We start from the raw sequence: 16,828 nt of genomic DNA on the forward strand, positions 1-16,828 counted from the left end.
AGGCTTATTTGACTTAAGCTGACAATCTCTCTTACAACAAAGACTGGGTAAGAGTTCCTAGTAATTTAATCTGCTCAATATTTTTGGACTTAGGCTACATAAACTGCAATCCTGATCTTAAGTGGTGTGCATTCTAATATATTTTATGGTCAAAAACATGTTAGGAAGTTTGTTTTGTGATTGCTTGAGGCTTTTTTCAAGAAGATTTGATATTTGTCCTTTAAATTCCTTAAATAAAGAACTCTTTGTTTAGAAAGTGGAAAAAGGACTCAGTGAGATCCTAAGAGTCCACACTCCACAGGAACAGAGGAATGCAGAGTTACCTAGAGGTCGGATTCGTAAAAGTGCTTGATGTCAAACCCATAGTCTGAGGTTGTCTTGTTTCTTGTCTCTCTCTCTCTTGTACAATGTGCACAGCTACAGCCTCCACCTCTCCTCCTGAAATTTGAATAACAAGTCAGCACCAGCTTGGAACGTCACTTACTAACAAACATGAATGCTATGCATTGGAAGGCATTTCTTGGATCGCAGAAGAGAACAACCTTCAGAAACAGGATCTGTGACATTGTTCCTCTTTATGGGCGCAGAAATCATCAGTCCCAGACGCTTAACGGGGGCGCTGCCTTTGTTTCATCGAGGATTTTTTCCTAGGCGGCAAATGTTCTTGTCATCTTTGCCAACATAGAGAAGCCACCTTGCTGAGAGGGCGTGGGAATGTGCTGACAGTAAGCAGACAGTCCTGATTCCTGACTGTTTTGGTTCGCATGCTGTTTCTAATGACTTAACATCTTCACAGTTACTGCCCAGTAGGTTGTCTGCCTGGTATTACATTGAACTAACTCTTTCTCTTATGCGACAACTGATAAGTTTAACCTTAACTAACTGGTTTTAAACTCTCCTGAGAAAATTTGCATAATGAAGTAACGTCTAGTCGGAGACAATATTTGTAAAGTGGTTCTAGCTCTCTGCATCCATAACTCAAACATCCTGCCTCTTATTTACTCACTCAGTGGAGAAGTCAAATATATATATACAGAGCTGAAAGTTCACAGACACAGCTCTTTGAAGTCAAAACAGGCGTATATGTTTCACATAAAATTGTGTACATTTAAGCACCAACCTCTTAAAATCAGACCAGTTCAGTCTATTTCAAATCTATTTCAGTGCAAGATATTCAGATTTAAATAAATAAATAATAAAAAAATCTTATTGATGCAATTCAGTTCAATTCTGAATTTCAGTTCAGTTCCAATCTGTCTTCCATTCCATTCTTTCTTAGGAAAATAAGTAAGAATAGAGATAAGTCTCTACTTACCTTTGGAATAATTAGAAACTTATCCCATAGGTATAAATGTTCACTTATACCTTTGAGTATAATTAAATATACCCAAAGACAACACCAGTGCCTCACAAGAGAGAATGATCAGAAATTCCCACAAACATATGCTTAACAGCAAAAGATTTATTGTTAGCTAAAAGGGGTGGAAAAATATCATATGAATGTATTAAAATGAGATTTCAAAATTAATTTCTGTGAAAAGACAAGAGGTCCAACACTTGGAAGTACAGGGTGTGTTGATCTTTTTAATCAGCACCATGTTCCTTTGATAAATTGCTATTAAAAGGTTGGTGAATTTTAAACCTCCTGTTGCGGCTAACTGATTACTTAAACTCTCTATTGTCAGTGGTTGTAAGTGACCTGTGTATTTTTACAACTTCAGGGGTTTATGTTCTTTTAATAAAGCTACCGTGTCATTAAACATGATGCTTTAAAGCATGTTCATACTTTAACTTCCATAAAGATTGTTAATCTAACGATGTAATGTTGTTTTTAGGCTACTAAACCCTAGACATGCTCTGATTATTCACAAACCTGTAAGAATGATTCATGTAACTTTTAGCAGTTATATTTTTAATACGGACAAGTGACTGATTTTAAAGCATTACATTTGTCTCAGATCAACTTGTTAGATCAGCAAAATAACAAAGATAAACTAAAATGTAAGAAACAAATATTATTTTAGCAGCATGATGCCATCAATTTAATTATTTTATAGTGGAGAACGTTGTATAAGAAACATTAACATACAAATATATTTTTCTTGTATAGAAATCATTGAAGCTGACATTTATATCTAGTTTTAGTTTGTTACATGATGCCAAACCAACGTACAAAAGCAATTCATTCACAGGCTTTCTTACATATTGCCTTTTGACCCCTTTTGTTTACATACTGAGAGCTTTGGTGGAGCACGCCTCGGGTTAGACCAAACATCTGTCTCAGAACATCTTCTGGTTTTATTATTCTATGGCTGTGATGATACTTAGCAGGGCACCTTAGCCTGTTGGCTGTATGAGGAAGATATGGAAATATATGTAAATCTTAAAGAACAAACACAGCGTGTCTGCTGTAAATGGAAAGGCCTTTCTTTTAGCAACGTTTGAATCACATCATACTATTTAAAGAAGCAATCTTTGACCCAGACGGTCTGGCAGAAACGCTCTAATTTTACCAAGCTAGCCTTTACATATCTTAAGCAAGAGGTGAGTCAAATCAGAGGTACTGGGGAACAGACTTGTGTTAGTTATGGTGTGTTTAACCTGTTATTATGGAACAACTGGAATCCACACCGGTCCTGTCACTGTGTTTCCCTGAACATTCTCTTTGCTGCTTGTGCTGCTGCCTGTTTGAAAGCAGCTCAGTAATCCTGGATCAGGGAGCACAAAAGCCCCCAGAGTGTTGGTGAGGTAAGCACTGCATCCAGGACTTACCCCATGACTCTCCTTCGTCCCACATTCTGCCCGGATGGGGCAGGGAGGAACGTCCCTGTCCTGGCTGATCCTGAACTCTACAAATTAACACATATGCTGTGATACTAAACAGCTGCCACTCTTCTCTGTGTCAGAGTTTGGCTGCCGATGAGCTGGGACACAGTGGGAAAGCCAACCAGCTCTCTGCAGAGGAATACGGTTGATGTGTTGGATTTGCTTGGTGTGACCAGGAGGACATAACACGGCTTCAACTCTCGTAGAGTGCCACGTCACTTCAGGTGAGTATCACTGGGTAAACATTTACCCTGTAAACACATTTGTCAGCATGTCGTTTCAGGTGGGAGGCAGAGTGTTTGCTATGAAAGTTATAAACCCTTATATTACTGAGCTGTGTACAGGCTCAGTATTTTGGCCGTCACAGGTGTTGCATTTTACTCTGGGAAATTTCTGCTGCTTGTGGGATACTAAACATTTGGATGAATGCTCTCCCAGGACTCCATGGACTTGCTGCAGGACTCCAGCTACACTATGTGGGACCTGAATACTCGACTGAAGAGTGTCATGGAGCAGGTTAACGCTCTGCGACAGGCCAACCACCAGCTGGAGGCTCAGATAGCCGAGTGGAGCTTCAGGAATGCCTCACGCAGCCAGAACTGGTCCAAGCAGGAACAGACCATCAGGGACCTCCGTTCACAGGTGATTATTAGAAATCATTGACTAATAAATAATAACATAAACTGCAGAAAAGACTCAATTAGATGTTGCTTTTCAGGCTCTTCTGATGTTAAGATTTCTGATTTTTTTGTGTCATTTTAAATTTAATGTGTGTAAAAGATTGAGCACTAGCGATTGTGGCTTTTTGTCTTGTTTAAATCATGTAATAACTACTTCACATGCAGGGATGTTGAAATTCTGGATTAAATAACTTAATGACAATGATTTTGCTATTTTATATAGTTTACATAAAATAAATTTCAGTAAATATATTGTTAGTAGAGATATTAAATCACGATTAAATTCCTACTTATTGTTTATATTCTTTCTCTATATTCTTAATTATATTCAATTAAGAGTTTTAAAATACCACTGCGGTTTTGTGAACAAATTTTGATCTAGATAATCAGACACATATTTCTTTTCATTCTTCTCTCTGATTGGGTTAGGTTAGGTGTATTTTGGAGTATTCACTGGAACATCCAGAGGTTTAGGAATATATTTGTAGCTAGCCATCAAGATGTTTTGCAAAAGTCTTAAGACAGCTCTTTGTTTTTTCCCCATTATGAGACACAATAGTTTGGTAAAGAAAAAACATTTCATATGCCATCCATTATGACAAATTCACTAATAATGAATAGGGTTGCTTTCTAAATACTTAGTACTAAAAGTATTTTGGCCATTGTTTGGCTTTTTATTCCTGTTGCATCTTTGTTTGCTGTTTTAGAAAAGTGCTGTTTTAGAAAAGTGTAAGTATATACAACTTGGCATGCTCAATACTCTCCAATCTCCAGGTCTACAACCCCATTAAATCAACTTGCTGCAGAAAATTACAAATACTCGTCTGTGACATTTTGGCTGGACTGGAGCCAGAAAGTCTAGCTAATGTCACAGTCAGTCAACATAAATATTGTGGGAATGTTTCTCACTTTGAGGACTGTCTTTTTCTGTGGAACATTAACTAACTTGTATGATCTGTGCTGCAATGTCACATGACTGAGATTTATGGTTTTTTTCTTACTTTTTACTTGCTGTTTTATACTTCTCAGTAAGTGGCAAGGACTTGACAGATGTCTTCTTTGTTTCTGTTTAAATTCTCCATAATATAAAGTATAGCACATGTTTCCATGACACCAGCCATCTCGAGAACTCACTTTCTCTGTTGGTTTATCCGAGTAGTACTTTTATGTCAGCATGGAATTAATATTTTGGTTGTCTTCTTTGTTTTCAGCACACACTCAAAGAAGTAGTCGACCTATGAGACAAGTGCTCACTCACCTCTGAGATAATACCCTTATAATAATTGGAACATCATGTTTATAGTAAAGTCTGGGAATATCCCACGCAATCATTGGCTCTCCTTCAGTTTGGGTGTGTTTCTCTTTAAGAGAAAATAAAGAGAAATGAGGGTGTGAAATATATATTTGATGTGAGTGCCAAACAATACAGAGCACTATTTCCTCTTGTATTCTTCCACTGGCACAAACAAGTTTTTGTTTGGTGTTAAAGTGCTTTTTTTTAATTTAGTGAACACTACCAATCAACTGAAAGTGGACGGTGTGTTTGTAGCAAATATTACTCACAGTTTTGTAAAACCTATTAGTATAGCAGAGTAGCAGAGTGATCCATTTACACTCAAACAAACATGAGCGCTGAGAAGATTTTTTCAAATAGTGAAGAAATATAAACACTGAATGAAATAAATACAAACATCGCTTCATGAAAATTGTTTTTGATATTTTTACAATATAGTTAAACTCAAACACTCATACTCAGAGAGTTTAACTATATTGAACTATATAACTATTCTTCACACAGGGATTAAATTCTGTCAAAGGGATCTGTGCTTTATGGACTCATCAGTCTCCTTGAAAAAAAAAAAGCTCTTTTTTTATTTTAAAGTATTGCTAATGTTTTTTGATGCTTGTCTTGCTGCCTAGCAGGCCTACATTACATTTTGATGACTTTTTAAAAATCCTTGTATGCTTGTGAACTGTATGGGCGCCAGTCACAAAGAACACAGACAGCAGTTCAACAGGTTGGGGAGTTACGTTTCATGACTCTACACTCCAACATATACTTTTAAAATACTTTTTTCTGCTGCTGACATCATGGTGTACACTAATATGTTTTATGTGAGTTGTTTCTTACTGTCTTATTTCTTTCTAAAATGACTGCTCTGCTTTGAGCTTTGTCAAACAAAGTCCATGCAAGAAAGATTGCTGAAGAAAAAACTCAACGTTTGCAAACTTTACATTCCGGTTTGCAAACTTTTGTAGAATATTACACACATATGGAATGAAAAGGAGTGAATGGATGTTGTTTATCATTGCCACACTGATTAATGTGAGAAGGAAAGCAATGTGCAAATCAACATGTTCTTAAATTGCTATTTTATTCTTAGGTATTAATTTTTTTTCACATATATCATGTCCTGATTGTATTTATGTTCATTTGTTTCTGTCAGATTTGTAATCTCCTCATGGAGAACGCCCAGTTGGCACTACAGTCTGACGACATGAGGTCCAGAGCTGCTGCTATCCAAGCCAGGTCAGCTCTACTTTACTTTTGTTTTCCTGAATGTTCTAATGCTCCATTTTTTTCCAGTCAGTACTAAATCTAAATAGATGATTTTGATTTGATATGTAATAGATCAGATCTATTTAACCTGCTAAACAACTCAATATCAAAGAGCTAAGGATTGTTTTCTTTAAAATACATAATATTTATAAATATGAGGAGCCTTTATGGTGTAATTATTACCAGCGTGTGCAACGGTCTCACTGGGAATGTATGAATTACTCTTTGTTTACATCCTGATTTCCAGCCTGTTGTAACCTTACTCAGAACAATTCCCACTTCTGTGAGTCGGCCGGCGTGTAAATCCAGGCAAGGCTTTGTGCCGCTTCAGCATTTTCACTTATGTATTGATCCGGAGCGACACCAAGCTCCCTGCCAACTCCCTGTGCTGTCAGCTTTTAACCCATGAAGGACAGAAGCAGCTCCTTGTTCTTTTTATAGCTCCACCTGATGTGTCTCCTGACCAGCTGAATGTGTCAGAGAGACTCAACATTCTGATAATGACTCCTTTAAGACTTTTCAACTTTCGTTTTATTTGAAGGATTGTTGTTGAATATCTTGCCATTTTCATGAGTGAAAATTATTCTCAGTTCAGCTGTGTTGCAATCAGTGGAAAACATTAACATCAGTTTTTGGAATTTACTTCAAGGTAATTTATTTTAGAAATTTTATTCACGAACTTAACTTAAATGTGCATACACTGACTGGTTTTAGGTGCGAGACAGAGGAGAGAACCACCAGACGCCTTGAGCAGCAAGTGTCCCTGCTCCAGGAGGCAAAGCGAGAGGCAAACGAAAGCAGCAAGGCACTGCAAGCCGAGTGCCACCGCTCCATGACACAGCTGCAGCAGATGGACCAGGAGTTTATGGTCTGTGTTTCCCCTCTGCTATACGTTTGAGAACATAAATATTTGATACATTATTGTTTCTTTACTTACAAAGAGTGGAGAGATCTGCCATTATCATCATAGGTACAGCTCAGCTGTGAGAGAGGCGGCTTATTTTCTCTGCTGTTAATGTATATTAGCTTGATTTGTCTCCAAGTTTTCTTTTCCACCCTTCAGATGAGGCATACAAACGCAGAACTTAAGCCTGAGTACCTAAGGTTTCTGTGGTTATGTTGGTTTGAACTTGAGCAGCTAGAGGATGTTGTTAGCCACTTCACCATTCTCTACTCATTTATTGCAGAAACTGCTGCCAATAACTTTGTGGTTTTGTTTGGGTTTTTTGTGCATTCAAATCCAGGTTGAATTCAGAAATGTGAACTTAATGACAAGTATGTTGTTGTTATTTTCAAAAGGTACTATTTACTCTGACAAAAAAGCCTCATTGGAATGTCTTTTTCAATTGTGGATTACCTTGAAAAATTTGTAATTTAACCCTTATTATGTATCAAATAGTATAAGAACATTTATGGTAACATTCCTATCTCTAATAGGAATGTTATTTACATGGAAAATAGCAAGAGTTAGCGTGTTACTGAAGCACATTAACAGTTTTAAACTTACATTTACTAATCTAGTAGAAAGCTTACATAATAAATGTTACTGTAAAATTATAATTTCTGTTGGAAAATATTTGTGGTTCCTACATGACCCTCATTAGGCAGCATTAAAAATAATTAAAGGCATTTTCATTTGAGATACTTATAATTATTACCTACAACCGTGACAGGAGAGTTATGAGTGACCTGTTCCAACCTCGACATAATTATTGGGTGTGTGTGTTTCTTTTGAATTTAACAGTTCTCAGCATCTTCTGATCTTCCTCTCCGTTAGTTTCTCTATTAGTTCTTTACCTCTGCATTGCATGCTCTATCTGCTTCCCACTCAACTCATATGCCCAATCTCTTTTTCACATTTTTGTTTGTTTTGTTTTTCCATATTCCCCTTGTCATTTCCATATTATTTTTAATATTTGTGGGGGGGGGGTTTCTCCTTGCTTCACTCTGTTTACATCATCTCCTTTCCTCCTCCCTCCCTCCCTTTTCTGCTCCCTGTGGTTGGCTGTGTCCAGGCAGCCCAGGCTCTGCAGCTGCAGCAGGCCGGCTCCTGCGATGCTCTGTTAGCAGCAGCAGCAGGAAGGGAGGAGGAGGATGGCACAGCGATGGAGCTCACCCAGCTCTTCGACCAAATCAGAGCGCAGTGCGACCAGAGCAGACCTGCTGGCCTGGCTGAGAGACACCGTGTCCCGGGAACAGCCTCAGATCCAGCAGCCGGCTTGGTGGGGCCCGGCCAGTCTGGATCAGGAGCGGCAGCAGCTTCCAGAACACACAGAGGAGCTGTTACTGAGGTAGCCATCCACTTCCACATCCTCACCCATTTTTTTTACTCTCTCACTCTCTCTCTCTCTCTCTTTCTCTCTCTTTTCACGGTTTTCTGGCTGTAATCCAGCATGACACACCCTTAAGACAAATATCAGCCCAAGAAGATAGTGGGATATCTGTGATGAAAGGCTTGGAGTTTAAAAGCTGCTGCTCTCTTGTCTTTCTCTCTGTATTATCAGTGTTTGTTCTTTGCTTCTTGTGGGTCTGTGAACGAATGTAATGGTTTGTCTCCTCACTCTTCTTATTAAATGCTGCTTAAAGAAGTATAGTCCATTAGTGGTTAGCTTGTGAGGTAAATAACCCCTGATCTTCATTAAATTATATATGTCTCAAACATATATAAAAGCCATTCCTAATCTGTCCTAATATTTTACAACCCCTTAGTCAAGCAAGTATATTTTCAGTATTGCTAGAAACAGCTGAGTCTGGAATGATTATACAACTAATCCTGTAAGCAGAGGTCATGTAATTCCCTTTTTAATAGGATAATGCAGATGTTTTAGATGTATATATCCAGTTCTCTGGAATATTTTGTGTAGTTTTCTGCTAATCTGAGACATCTTGAGGAAAAACGGTGTGATCAAAATCACAGTTTTTGAAACTCTTCATTTTAGTTTTTCTTAGAATTGAAGCTCATATAAAAATATTTTTAAAAGATAGTAAGACAAAAAAGTTGAAGATAAGCAGCCAAGAAAAGAACAACCAAAGCTACAGCTATGGCTGTAGTTAGAATTTTAATTCATAAAATATAAATATGTAAACATTTATATGGTGATTTATCCAGTGAGGAGGATTACGTTGGAAGAATAAAGTGGGAACATCAATTCAACCATGAAATTAAAATCTTTTTTTTTTTTTATGAACCCAGTTAATTCACCACATTGGTAAGTGACCAAATGTGACAAGAGTACAACAAAAAAATAAAAAATTTAAGTAAAGAAAAAAATCTAAAAAAAATAAAATAAAAAATAAAAGCCCTCCCTGGCCTGATCTGAAGAGGGATGAGGTTTTATCAGTAAATACCTGCTGATGATGGGAAAACGTGGCTGAAACTTCTTGTTCCGTGACTCAAAAAACGTTTTGTGTGTTGAGACAGGTAGTAAGCGTAGGTGGAGGAAGAAATTAAACACAAAATGCCTGACATAACTTCATATTCTTTGCTGTTTCTGGGGCTTTTTGTTGCTGTAAAAATATTTGAATAACAACAAGTAGCTTCTCAATGCTTGACTGCGTTTAAAGGCTGTGGGTGAGGAATCCCTAACAGCTGTACGGCGTGACAACTAGGAGCAGTTGTGTATACACGCAGGCCTGGGTGTCTGCTCTGTTGTCTGTTTGCCCAAACCTGAAATCCACTGCCAACGTCGCCACCCGTCTCCTCTTCAACCCTGGGCCGAATGCCAGCAGGGATATAAAAAAAACCCCAGTTAATTCACCACATTGGTAAGTGACCAAATGTGACAAGAGTACAACAAAAAAATAAAAAAATTAAAGTAAAGAAAAAATCTAGCAGCATTACATTGATGCTGTAATGTTCTGCCCAATTTTGACCAGCAGTGTTGGCGATTCCCACGGCTGTCATGTCTTCCATATTTCTGCACAATGGCAATAAAATTCTGATTCTGATTCTCTGATTTACAAACCAATGTGTCACCAGGACTGTAAATTACTTTACACTATAATTTAAACTACTACTTAATATGGGCAAGTATTTGGCTGTGTCTCACTTTTATGCATATAATTGGTTCTTATTTCAGTCATAAGTATAAAATTACACTACAGTAATGTGGCTGTGACAGACTTAGTCTAAAAACTCCATCTGCAGGTGATTTAACAACACATTTTTTGGCCCAAAAGAATCACTTCAAACTGATACATAAGAAATGCTGGCCGGAAAAGAAGTTAAACTATAGACAGGCAGGAGGTTAACTGCAGCAGAGGACATGTAAAACAGAAAACTACATGGAGGGAACGAGATGTAGTGCAGAATTACGTGGAGCAGGACTGAGCAGATGAACCAGCATTGACCAAAGAACCAAAGAAGAATTTATGCTGAGGAGAAATGAAAAGTGGAAGAAGAGACACTTGCCATTGCTTCAAACTATAGCAAAAGCTATTCCTAATCTGTCCTAATATCAGCAGGTTTTACAACCCCTGATACTAACGAGCAGATCAGAGGCAGATGAGAATGCAATCATAGACAAGTAGAATTAAACAGGATAAATAGCAGAGCAGGAACTAAGCATCAACCAGAAACTAATAAGTACTACAGAAAAAATACAACTAGATAATAAGAACGACTGGGAAACTCAGACACAGTGAGAAAACAGAAAGTAAAGAGAACACTGAAAAGAGAGGTCCAGGCTAACCAATATAAAACAGGAAACTACAAGTAAGAAACCAAAGACAACTTTAAACGCAACAAACGTGACTATCCAAACATGATAAAGTCCAACATGACAATCTGCAGTATCCTTGGTGGTTGTTCTGCTGATTCTGCAACTTATCTTCTGGCAGGAAGTTCTGTTTCCCTCAGCATTGGGTTGTTCCTTCTATTGAAGCCACGTTTCCAATTGCGATATAATCTCATGTCAAAAGATGTTACCAACACAAAACAGCAGTGAAAAGAAATCTTCCTTTGTTAACTATCACAAAACCCATCTGTGAAATTAGGACGTTTGTAGCAAACCTCTTACTTAATTTTTCTCTGTAATGACAATGAGAAGTTGAATATCCATTCAACATACTTGTTAGAAAAGTCTCTTTCTGCCAGGATAGCCATTTATTTTCTAATCCCTGTGACAAATTGCCAGACAGGGCAGATACAAATGCTGAGTCATCATCCATATAAGTTCATGTCCCATGTTGAGAATATCATTTCACAGATTCTTTTTTTTTTTTTTTTTTCTGAATAGTATGTTTTAATTTCACATTAGGTTCTGATTTATTTAGATTTGAAATGTTTAATACCTTTATTTATTTGGCTCTACAAAACATATGTTATATTTATACAGGAAAATGTATGTAATATGTAATAAAGTCCAATATTTTTACTTCAGATTAAATTCTAGAAAACGCATTAAAGTGAAGTTCGCTATCCTTTGTTGTGTGTGCACTCGTAGCAACCTCTAACTTGGCTAGACTTTCACGTTTAACTTCTCCACACCTAATTGGCAATGAGCCAGACAGAAATGCCGATTTGTGCTCAGTGAAATGCGGACAACTAAGAAGCGTTTCAAACCAAATTCACAGGCCAGGCATCTCACGCAAAAAAACTTGACGCTTTTGTTAAGAAGCTGTGAAGCAAGGCAGCCTGGTTCGTAGGTGAATGACATCTTTTCAAGCTTCTGTACAATGGTTTTCTCCGTTGTTAATTATTCACACAAAAACACATAAACTCACAACTGGATGTGATAACAAAAGGCATTATCTACTATAAACCAGAGTTAAATACTTTGGATTTCCAAATCCACCTTGAATACAACCACAAATTTAGTGTGTCTGGCTGGGAATTTTTATGTAGCAAACCAAAAGAAGTGGTTATGCATTTTAAGCAATTTCAAGTGTGGCATGCATTTGTATATAATCAAAACATCACCTTTAGCTGCAGTGAGATGGTAGATTTTCACGTTATCCAAATATTTGTTGTCCCCATCATGGCTTGTGGGAAACTGCAGAGGAAACTTCTTGTAGAGTTCTTCAACAATTCAGCCATAAGGGCTAAATTTGTGATAATTGCATTAGTTGTTTTGTCATCAGACGTTCTGACCGAATTGTATCAGTTGACCTTGATAGAGGAGTTGTTCATCGTTTCCTTTATATTTTCACAAGATGTTGTGTACGGTGCTCTTTGAGATGTTCAAAGCTTAGGATATTGTTTTATACTCTTAACTCTGGTTTGAACCTCTACCCAACTTTTTCCCCGATCTTCATGATGCTGATCGGTCACTAAAGGTCTCTAATAAACCTCTGAGGTCGTCACAGAACAGCTGCATTTATAATGAGATTAAATCACATACATTGTGACAGTATCTATTAAATAGGTAACTTTTTAACCCTTTAACTGCCATGAGGACGCCGGTGTCCCCATTGACCCATTGACCTGCATGTGACAGTATTTGGGGTGACAGTTAAAGGGTTTAAAGAAGTTGGGAGGTTATTTGGATAATGTGCTTTGTTTTATTTGGGAGAATCAAAGTAAAAGGGGGTTAGAACAGTTGTGCACCATACTTTTCAGATTTTTGTGCTGACTAATCATTTAATATACCAATAAAATGAGATGTGAGAAGTTCATTGGCGGTGAATATGCCTGCATGGTACTGCAATGAGCTGAAAGTATAGGAATAAGCACTTCAAAATTATTTTGGTGACACTTTTAGCAAGGCAAATTAGTCCATCTGTGACAATGATAGGTATTTACTGGTTTTAGCTTTCATGATTTATTTATTTATTTTATTTTATTTTTGTTTTCATTTAAATGTCATCATAAAAATGTCACTGCAGAAATAGTTGAGTTGCTGAAGTAAAGGCTTTATGTCGTTTACGCGTTGAGCCAACCGGAAAATAAAAGCCCTCCCTGGCCTGATCTGAAGAGGGATGAGGTGTTATCAGTAAATACCTGCTGATGATGGGAAAACGTGGCTGAAACCTGCTTGTTCTGTGACTCAAAAACCGTTTTGTGTGTTGAGACAGGTAGTAAGCGTAGGTGGAGGAAGAAATTAAACACAAAATGCCTGACATAACTTCATATTCTTTGCTGTTTCTGGGGCTTTTTGTTGCTGTAAAAATATTTGAATAACAACAAGTAGCTTCTCAATGCTTGACTGCGTTTAAAGGCTGTGGGTGAGGAATCCCTAACAGCTGTACGGCGTGACAACTAGGAGCAGCTGTGTATACACGCCGGCCTGGGTGTCTGCTCTGTTGTCTGTTTGCCCAAACCTGAAATCCACTGCCAACGTCGCCACCCGTCTCCTCTTCAACCCTGGGCTGAATGCCAGCAGGGATGAAACAAAAAAAAAACACTTACCAACAAGGTGTGACTTCAAAACAAAAACAGGCTTTTCCTGTTTAGTTTAAGCATTGCCACACTAAGCCCAAGAATTTAGTACAGTTTGGACCCTGATTGTTGCATAAAAACCACCTCAGCACTGACACTGTGTGTACGTTGCATTGTTCTTGCCAACTGTGCCATATGACCCTCCGTCCATCAAATAGGAGGAGGCAGCATGGGCGCAGGTGAGCCTTGGAGGAGCTGCGCTGAAGGAGGCACGGGCTGAGCTTGCTGAGGCCAGGAAGCAGTGGCGCTCCCTGCAGGTGGAGATTGAAACCCTGCATGCTTTGGTGAGATAAACTCATCACTCATCACCACACCCAGCCAGTGCACTGATAACACATGGAAAATCTTAGATGTCACTTTTGTTGGGGGAAAAAAAAAAAAAACATCACTCTGACAGGTCAAAGAATACAATCGTCTTTGCACTTTCTAGTCAATTAACAGTGAAAACATTTCTTTTCTGGTAATTGTTTTCCAAGGCATACAACTTTTTTACATTAATCTTTTCTCTCTTTTTTCCCATGGATTTCTTCTGCATGAATCTCGGTTACAAAAATAAAAAAATGTGGCTGTTCTAAAAATAATATGAAAAATTGTCTAGAGTAATTTAATGTCTGAGACAGACAACAGTTACACATTTAGCTACGTGCATCTTGCATTTGTTTGCACATAAGGATTCAAAGAGCCAAGAAATGAATGATCCTCTGTTAAAGTTATATAGCAAAAACAAAAGTCATGTGTTGTCAAGTGATCCAAAAACTGAAATTTAAAGAAAAATATATTAAGTGAGTCAGATAATTTTAAGGGTTTTTTTTCTTCAGGCTCATTGTGTGCTAATATTCGATAAACTGAGGATAATTTTTGACATCAGCAGTTGTTCTTATAGGTTAAAATTGGAATCTTTAATATAATCTTGTATTTATAAAATGCAAGACTTAACACAAACATGATCTTAAACCATTCTGGATATCAATCTAATAACACTGACCAGAATGATTAGATGCTGATCTAACAATGACTTGAACTTCTGCAAGCTTTGCTGTGTTCTCAAATTTTTCCTTAATTATGTAGGACTAACTATCTACCAACACTCTTTGGAGAAGCTTAGATATAAAATGTAAAATATTTGTTTGAGATTATTAAAATATTGAACTGAATTACATAACAAGTAAACTATCAATTAATTTTGCAAAACATTATTGAGTCCTTCTGGAGCTAACAAAGTGGTGTGTTCAACTTTAACATTTTTTTCCCAGGAGTCACAACAAAGGGGCTTTGAGGTCAGTGTTGGTGAAATGCAAAACAGCTGCTGGTTATTTGATGCCAGCCAAACTAGACATCAAACCAGATGCAAATCTACATGATAATTACGTTTTTCAAGTTGCCAAAGAAGATTCTGTGTGGTGTTGTTTGTAGATGAGGAAAAAACTTCAGCGGTGGCATTAAAGGCCTTGTAGGCCTTATAGACAGACTAGCAAAGGTTTTCTGAGCAAGTTGCGACCACCATCCCCATGTTTTACCGTGGGCTGATGTGCAGTGTTTTCCGCCACAGAATCAATTACGTTTATTGTTTTCCGGTCTCCAGGAGAAAGGCCTGGAGTGTTCGCTGCAGCACACCCAGGAGCTGTACACAAGCCAGCTGCACGACCTCTCGCAGGTGATCGTCGGGCTGGAGAGCGAGCTGGAGCAGGTGAGGAGCGGCTTGGCCACCCAACGCCAGCGCCACAGCCAGCTGCTGAACACCAAGATGAGACTGGAGCGTGAGATTACCACTTATCGACGGCTTCTGGAGCGAGAAGAGGGCAGGTGAGTGCGAGACGCAGGAAGGGAGGTGGAATTTTAGAGGAACCAGGAAGGAATTCCTCGATGGGAATTTTGTGGTTCTGGCATGAACATTCCGGCTTTGCACTTTTAATTGAGAATCAGTTCTTGGAACAGTGGACAGAGAAGAAAATCATACACCTCATTTTATGACAAAGTCTTTATGTCAACACAAGCCTTTGAACCCACTTAGTTGACATGAATACAGCAGGAAGTTAATCTTCGGCTCCTCCTAACAAAGTCAACAAAATTATCTCATTATTGTTTCTTTCACCAAAAGAAGTCAAACAGAGCTCTTTACGTGTTAGGATTAGTGAAAGCAGCTCTTTGTGACTTGGATCATGCTCTCATATTTTCATTTGAGAGTGAAAATGTGTAATGGTTGCAGGTTGAAACACAGACACTCCTGTATGCTCACATAATATGGCACTGACTAGACACTAAGAAAACACAAACAACGAATAAGGTAATCACACATTGGTTCCGAAACCTATCAATTACCCCAAAAGTAAGTTTTAATCAAACAAGATCAAAGACTCCAGACATCTGCATGACCTGTCTTTTTGCTAGCATCAACCTGTTTTATTATGCAGTATTTAGCAAGGCCTGTAATTACCATCTCAAGAAATTTGGACAATGAAAGGTGTAAAGGACTCTGGCAGAAGCTGTATCTTTCCGAGCTTTGTAATTGTCACGGAATTGAGGGAAAACATTTACGGTAATTTTATGTCACCAGTAAATGCTATGAGTCGGGTAGAGGTGATGGAGAGGACATCTGATTGTTTGCTCATGTTGGAGAAGGGTGGCACCCGAGTGACTCACGCCAAAGAAAACACACATGAATCCTTGTAAAAGCATGAAGCATTTTACACACTGCACAACGCTCAGTGCGCATGAAACAGATGCAAATGATTTTCCAAACAGTCTCATATTGAAGCCTGGAGCTTTCTATTTCTTTACTATAGTAAAGAAATTAGTGTAGTGGTGCAGTTCGATCCCAGCTGTCATTATTACCTCTCTAAGATAGAGAATAGAACCCAGCAATTGTGTAAAAAATAATTCTGAGTTGTTCTTATGGGTGCATCTGTGGATCAAATAGGAAGAATTTGGAACTTTTCCTCCATTTTCTTATATGCTTCTTATTAAACTTTCCTTTGAAGATGAAAACAGGACCGAATGCTTTCTTTTTCTTTTTCCAGCCATAATCCTTCACAGGAGCACAAAAATGAATGTGTAACCTTTGAATGTATCCGTTTGCTCTAACGCATTCGTGAAAACATCTGACACATCTGCGATTTCCATTCTCAAGATCTGACTTCACTGGTTTCTATTGAGATCAGATTAAATGAATTAGCTGAAGGAAAACATTTGAATACCTTCATCTTCCAACTGGAATAGTTCAGATTGGAACATTTTTTGTGCGTTTGTAAGCTTTTGCAATTATTTTGCAAATAAAAAGTGACAGATATCAGACTGCAGGTGCTCATGGCTCTTAGAGTCTTGCAGCTTTAAATGCAGCAAAAGGTGGTTCTGCTTAGTTTTGTCTCAGATCATGAGTAAAGAAAC

The 16,828-nt window shown here is 38.0% G+C and overlaps 1 protein-coding gene across 2 annotated transcripts in view; it reads left to right on the forward strand.

Annotated features, from left to right (window-relative positions):
* krt222 (keratin 222) overlaps positions 1 to 16,828 on the forward strand; it is a 30,635-nt gene that overhangs the window by 7,878 nt on the left and 5,929 nt on the right. The window contains exons 2-8 of one of the 2 annotated variants that reach the window (XM_044113210.1): positions 2,907 to 3,050; positions 3,265 to 3,468; positions 5,954 to 6,036; positions 6,781 to 6,934; positions 8,082 to 8,357; positions 13,603 to 13,728; positions 15,027 to 15,247. In XM_044113210.1, the coding sequence (XP_043969145.1) occupies positions 3,271 to 3,468; positions 5,954 to 6,036; positions 6,781 to 6,934; positions 8,082 to 8,357; positions 13,603 to 13,728; positions 15,027 to 15,247 (1,058 nt within the window). In that variant the 5' untranslated portion in view covers positions 2,907 to 3,050; positions 3,265 to 3,270. Of the gene's footprint in view, positions 1 to 2,906; positions 3,051 to 3,176; positions 3,469 to 5,953; positions 6,037 to 6,780; positions 6,935 to 8,081; positions 8,358 to 13,602; positions 13,729 to 15,026; positions 15,248 to 16,828 lie in introns of those variants that run through there. The other variant, XM_044113209.1, reaches the window with a different exon arrangement.

Source organism: Gambusia affinis, linkage group LG04, assembly GCF_019740435.1.
Source record: "Gambusia affinis linkage group LG04, SWU_Gaff_1.0, whole genome shotgun sequence".
Classification (NCBI taxonomy): domain Eukaryota; kingdom Metazoa; phylum Chordata; class Actinopteri; order Cyprinodontiformes; family Poeciliidae; genus Gambusia; species Gambusia affinis.